Here is a 6932-nt window from a genome sequence, read left to right on the forward strand (position 1 = left end):
ATATAACTTCTGTTATACTGATGATACAGATACACACATAAAAAAAAATTTAAAATTAAACAAATTAAATTCAAAAATCGATATGTCTAAATTAAAAAAAAGATCATAAATTTAAATATATTTTTAAAACTTAAAAAACTTAAATATTCACGAACTAAATAATTAATGATCAATATGTCCTTTTCTCGCCTATTGACATCTTGTATGTGATGAGTAGGTCGATAATCTTTACTGTCTCTCGCTGGCTATCTCTATCTTTTTCATGTCTTAAAAAGAGAGAGAGAAATGGTTTCTGTATTTTCATTTTTATAAAATTATAAGGTCTATTTATTTTGCTCTAATAAAATATGAAATTCACTCCTCATCCAGTTAGAAAATAAAAAAGTTGGCTTGGAGTAAGTGAAGTGAATGCAAATTATAAAGCTAAAAGAAAATTAAGTAACACAGTTTATCTATTTATATGACATCTAGATCTACTAGGATATTAACAGGTACTTCTTATTAATTCAAATTCTTATTTATTAAATATAAGTAATTTTAATATATATATGAGATTAGTTAAAATGGTAAATATTTTATACTTTAAAAAAAATAATTTTTATCTGAAATTCATTAATAAATAATGACAAAATGTACTTTTTATAGATACACATGATAAAAAATATTTTCGGAATAAAAATTTGTACCCCAAATCCTTTTTAGTAACTATTATTTAGATGATTTCATTTTCTTAAAATAGTTATTATTTTAATTTTTTTTTCTTATCAATTTTGTTAAGTAATTAACAAGGAGTAGAATTAACTTCAGCCAAATTATTTGAAAAAAAAATCTAAAACACATTAATTTTATTTTTAATATATTGTGAATGTTTCTTTCTTTATGAAAGAAACATCCGCATCCTAAATTCCAATATATTTCTTAATTCCTACTAAGGGACGAAAAAATATCCATAATATAAAAAAAATTCAAATTATATAAAAAAAAACCATCCACTTTACATAGAAAAATATCTAAATCACATGGAAAAAATTCAAGTCACACTAAATTCATTTTTAAGGGATTGTTAATATTTCTTTCTTCGTAAAAAAAATTCGCATTCTAAACTCCAATACATTTGAAAAAATATCCACAATATACAAAAAAAAATGTCCAAATTATATTGATTAAATATTTAAATTACATAGAAAAAAAATCCAAATCATATCAAAAGAAGAAGAAAAAAAAAGGGATGACGTGATGGAGGATGGTAAGCGAGGATGGGGCCACGGTGCCAATGGGCCATTCGATCCTACTCCATTTACACTGCTCTCTCCAACGTCCTGCAGCAATGATCATGGCGCTATGACACGATGAACAACAACGCAGCAATAGAGGCTCTAGGAGGGTGCTATTGAGTCATTCGTGCAAGAATTCCCTCCAGCAACGCGTGCGGTGGTTCCGATGCAGAGATGTGGCAGCGGTAAAGCGCGTCTATGCGACGGAAGGTTGACGCGATGAGAGCTCCTGTCTATGCAATGGTTACTGTGTTTAGAGGAAGTTATGTTGCCTAATCCTAATAATTTAAAATTTAATTAATTTTAATTATTCAAAATCTAACTTTTAAAAAATTTTAAAATTAATTTTCAAACAAGTTGTTTAAGTTGGCTGATAAGTGTGTTAACACTATGCCTTCTTTCTTCTTATATAACAAAAATGTAGTTGTTGAATAATATTTTATCTTACCAAAATAACAACAGACATTTATTTTAAAACAAGAGAGTATATTAAAGAGTAAACTTCATTTGCAATCTATCGAGTAATTAACAAATGAAAATGTGAGTCGATATAATGTTTAATGTAGAATATGTTTAACCTAACATCATTGATGTCCAAGAATGTGGATCAAAACATAAGATAGATTTTATAGAGATGAATTAAAAGAAGGATCTTTTGGTAGGAGTTCTTCCTAGTGCTTTCATAAGGCTTGCAACCTCAAGAACCCTAGCAACTTTAGTTCCCCTTTTAGCCTCTGCTGATGCCCTTCTCTCCTCTGCTTTCCTATGAGCTTTTGCTACTTCATTCTGCATTTTTTCAAGTGCTTTTGCTCTTTTCTCCTCCAGCTTCCTCTGCACAATAGCGAACACGATGGGCAAAATACTAATTCCATTGGTAAACATTGAGTCATGAACACTATAGTCTTTATTAATATCTACCATATTTCGAATTGAAAAGTCTAAATAACTAACAATTTTTAATAAAAAATACTATATACACAAAAAAAAATGAGCAACCAAATCAATCATAATGTATTTATATATAAATACATGCGTTGTTTAATTTATTTTCAATGTGTATTTTGTATTTTAACGTATATTTTATACGAGTAGTTAATTAGTAACTAATTTTTTAGGTTCGTCTAGTATAGTTATTTTTTAATTAACATATAGTTTATAAATTATATTTTACATATGTACAGATATACTCTCTTTCTCTTTTCCTTTAATTATTTATTTCAGTTTGTTTTTTCTTATTGTTTACTCTGTAGCATAATTCATTGAGATTATAATGAGTATAATTATGTAAAAAAAAAAAAAGGAAAACGGTTAACAGACACCTACCACTTGTTTATACATAATTCTGTTGATCCATGGCAGTGCGTGTAAGCACATTAAAATTGAAACGGAAATCAAATCAAATCATTAGACCACTTTCTTTCTATTTGCTGCTAGCTAGAGCTATTTTCTCCTCTTTATGTTGTCAATGTCAAAGTAGCGTTAATGATAAGGCAATGAATGAAGACCAAAGGAGTCTCTTTATATGCTGGAATGAAGCTTATCATCATACTAATTAAACCAGGGTGCTACTCCTTTTCTATTCAAATTCTTCTTTTTATTAATTTAGTACATTGAAAAATGATAATTAACTGTATTTAGACAAATATGTATAAAAACACAATTAATTTAACAAAAAGAGGGGTTTTTTTTCTCATTTAAAAACTAAGGGATTAATGGATCTAGCACTAGTTCTAATACAACTTAGGGTACTTATTTACTTAGGATATAATTTAAGCAACGTTTTAAACTACAACTTCTAATGAATATTGAATTTCTTCCCAGCATTTATACTTTCATGTGGACTATTTCTTTTTTTTTTTTTAGCCTTTTTTCTGGTCTAGAATCGTCAAGGCCTCAAGGGACAATAATTTCCAACCTTTTGTTGTAATAAATACGTCCATGATTAAATATTTTATTATAAATACTACTAATAGTGAGCAAATGATCCCATTCAAAAGATAATGAACGAATGATCAAGGTGCTCCGAATAACTAACTTTTAGCTTCAGTAACATACACCCCACAAAATAATCAAATCCTGAAGATCCAGATATAATTTGCTTGTTATTTGATTCCATTCTGTCAATGATCAAATAATGTAAGACACTCTTTCATTCTATCATAACTATTAAGCCACCCGATCAAGAAGAACCAGAAAACAAGTAAATATTATTTGCCAAAAACGGAAAAGAAAAGTAATTAAATTAGTAACCATCAACAAGCAACTCGCTTATTAGTTAATATAATGCAAATAACATCGTAGGGAATAATCAACTTACTACCCAAAAACCATGCATCTTGAATGAAAATTACCACCTTATTTCAAAATATATGCCATTTAAAAAAATGATATATTCAGAGTTTAATATATTTGAACATTGAAACTCTATCCAAATATACTAAATTTTGAATGTTAACTTGTGATGAAGGGAGTAGTATGTACGGAGAGAACCTTAATCTAATGTGCACAGATTGAATTTAAACCAAGCCAGTTTAATTATAGTAGCTAATAACTTCCAATACTATATATTTGTGAGTGATTTAAAATATAAAATATAAAACACTAAAATGTTTTAATTAAAAATTATATTTCATCGAGTAATTTATTGTTAAATGTGTAATTTTTGGATGTTTAAAATTTTCAAAAGTAGCAAACAATAATGTTTAGACCAATAAAAGAGTAGTCAATACGTGTATACAAAAAATCAATCACATATATAAAATACCTGATAAAATACAAATAACATTTAAATATGTTAATTTTTTTGTATGCCTAAATTTTTTTAAAAAATCACATGGAGAAAGGAAAAGATACCTCAACTTTGTTCATCCATGAAGTGGTTTTCTGAAGTTGCTCATTCTCCCACCCACTGATCACAGAATCTTCCCTCTTGAATCTGTTGTTGATCTTAGCAACCTTAGCGTTCTGCCACGCGGCAATCTTCGCTTCAATCTCCTCCTTCTTCACTCTCTGCACCCACACTTCGCTCTGCCCACTGATCGTAACACCACCCACCATCATTCCTCCGCCGCCACCGCCACCATGCCTCGTCGGCGAAGAAGCAATCACCGGGTCTAAGGGGTTGTTATCCGGCACGATTGCCAGAGGGTTCGTCTCCTCCATCATCATCGTCCTCAATTGATTGTCAATATCATCTTCTCGAATCCTCTCCAAGTTTCTGCTTCCTTCAGTTCCGCCATGATTTGGAGGGTCATTCATTGGGCTGTTGTTCGATCCTGCAAGAACGAGAGCGCTGAATTCCCTGCTCATGGTGCTCAAGTTCTCACTCGAACCTGCAGCAACACCTATGTTCCACAAATACGTGCAAAACATAATAATAATTAAATATTTTTTTAATCACAATTTAAGCAGTAAATATTAATTACTTTAACAAAAATTTATATATACACTAAAAATTATATAATTTAATTTATTTTTAATATATATTTTATATTTTAATTTATATTTTATATTAGTATTTAATTTTGATATATACTTAACATGATTGTTAATTTAATTAACGTAACATATTACCTTAATAACTATCATATATTATATATATGTACATAAAAATTAATCAGAAAATTAATTTTTTTTATAAAATATATGTTAAAATATAAAATATATCTTAAAAATAAATTAAATTACATATGTATACGTATGTATTCGCATATTTCGGGACTGATTTTTCCTGGCAAATTTTTCAACTACATATATGTATGTGCATAGTAAAGCAGAACCTTCTATGCTAGCCATGGTGGACAACGATGATGACTGGTGGCTTTGTGTCTCCCAAGCTTCTCTTATTCTACGGCGAAGGTTAGCGGTCATGGTGGCCGTAGTGGTGGTTAGAGGAGGGGTTAAAGCATGAATTTCTCTGATATATTGGTCATCTTCTCCTTGATCATTAATATTGTTGTTATTTTGCTCCTCTCTGCCATGGTTTCTTCTTGTCGATGATAGTGTTGATGTGCTTTGATCATTCAACATAGCAAGGTAGTGAATGAATTGTTGTGTGGGGTTTTGGTGTGAAAGTGAAGGTAAAGGAGACAAGAGACAAAGTCAAGGGGTTCAAGCATGTTATGGTTAATGGTTTAGTGTGTTTATTAAATTGTGTGTTTCTACTTTTGGGGATCTTCAGTTAATTGAAACGGAATGAAAGTGTAAACCACATACATATATATGGAAGAGAGGAAAGCTCCCTCAAAGAAATGGGAAAAAACGACAAATGTGAAATAAAGTCCAACATTTTGCATTTTTGGTTGAGAAATGGGTTTAAAAACAATTTCCTATGTCAATTGAAATGCATCCATATTTGATCCTTCGCTGATAAGATGTTGTGCTACTAGATTTAGGAAAATGCCATAAAGCCATAACAAATCTTAAACCAAATATCATCCCATAAAATTTAGTGGCTGCATTTACTAACAAAATAATCCCAGCCCCACAACCTTGGGAGTTAGTAGCTGCTTCAACGGAGAGTCCCTACTGGTGGCGTCGAGGTTAACAGTGTAAATTCGGCCATAAAATCAACCAAATGCTGAGGCTTCAAAGATCCTCAAGATTGATAAGAAATATTGTTATACAGATTTTTCACAAATCAAAATTAATAAGTTTTAATCCATCTAGATTGGTTCAATATTTAATTTCTGTGAGTGAAACTTGCTCTTTTTTATTTATGGATGTCAATTTAATGTGCATCACAGTATTTTATTTTGTCAAAGATGAAGAAGACATTTTTTTTTGGTAAGAATAACTAATAAAATAAAACAGATTTAACTTAAAAAAAAAAAAACCTAAAGTGCGTCAATGTAAAACAAGTTTTCCTGAAAATAAAATATTACAAGTGAACAAAAGATCACTAAAATGCAAAACTGGAAATTTTAAAGGAAAGACATTAAACTTTGTAAGAAAGATAAATTGCATGAATATGTAAAGTACAAAATTTGTAAAAAAAAATGAAGAAAATGAAAAGAAACCTATAGAAAATTGATTCAAGACAAATTTTTAGAAAGTCGTTGAGATGTGAGAGTTTGCAATAGTATGTTTCTGAAGAGAATTTTTAACCGACATTCATTGGCATTCCGTCAATTTATAGACGAGCACATCCAATCGTCTGGCGACACGTCATTTATTTCAAATATTTTGCCAAGTAACTATTTGCGCTCAATTCACAAGCTGACTTGGCCTTCGATTTCTTTTCTCTTCAACAACTTGCTTCGACATCCTTCAAGTTTCAATCGATTTTGTCTCGTCAACCACCAAATTCACATTAATCGAATAATAAATATCAAACTCGGATAACTCAATAAGCCATTTGATTAGTCGCCTAGTTAATTCTGGTTTGAACAAAATCTGTTGCAAGGGTTGTTCCGTTTTGACTATGATACTATGACTTTCTAAATAAGTTCGGAGCTGTCGAGCTATAGATACCAAAGCCAAAGTTAACTTTTCTAATTTGGGTTAATGTGGTTCAACATATTGAAGAGATTTGCTAACAAAATAAATAAAATGTTGTTCCTTTTCAAATTTTGTAATAAAAACAGAGCTCACATCATAGTCAATGGCTTATATATATATATATATATATAATAAAAACAGAATGATGAAGAAATATAT

At 29.9% G+C, this 6932-nt stretch overlaps 1 protein-coding gene across 1 annotated transcript; it reads right to left on the reverse strand.

Moving 5' to 3' along the window:
- Positions 1-1759: 1759 nt before the first annotated feature.
- Positions 1760-5964, reverse strand: LOC112727614 (remorin 4.2). The gene is made up of 3 exons (XM_025777430.3): positions 5054-5964; positions 4128-4618; positions 1760-2105 (listed from the first exon to the last, which is right to left on the reverse strand). The coding sequence occupies exons 1-3, from the start codon at positions 5301-5303 to the stop codon at positions 1914-1916; spliced, it is 933 nt and encodes a 310-aa protein (XP_025633215.1). The 5' UTR covers positions 5304-5964; the 3' UTR covers positions 1760-1913.
- Positions 5965-6932: the final 968 nt, after the last annotated feature.

The sequence above is a fragment of the Arachis hypogaea genome, chromosome 12 (genome assembly GCF_003086295.3).
Source record: "Arachis hypogaea cultivar Tifrunner chromosome 12, arahy.Tifrunner.gnm2.J5K5, whole genome shotgun sequence".
NCBI lineage: Eukaryota > Viridiplantae > Streptophyta > Magnoliopsida > Fabales > Fabaceae > Arachis > Arachis hypogaea.

Excerpts from the sequence above, each read along its gene's own strand:
- LOC112727614 (XM_025777430.3), bottom strand. The coding sequence starts at position 5,303 with ATGTTGAATGATCAAAGCACATCAACACTATCATCGACAAGAAGAAAC. Across the intron at positions 4,619-5,053 it reads CACCATGGCTAGCATAGAAG|GTGTTGCTGCAGGTTCGAGT; the intron begins GTTCTGCTTTAC and ends TGTGGAACATAG. Across the intron at positions 2,106-4,127 it reads CATGGATGAACAAAGTTGAG|AGGAAGCTGGAGGAGAAAAG; the intron begins GTATCTTTTCCT and ends GCTATTGTGCAG.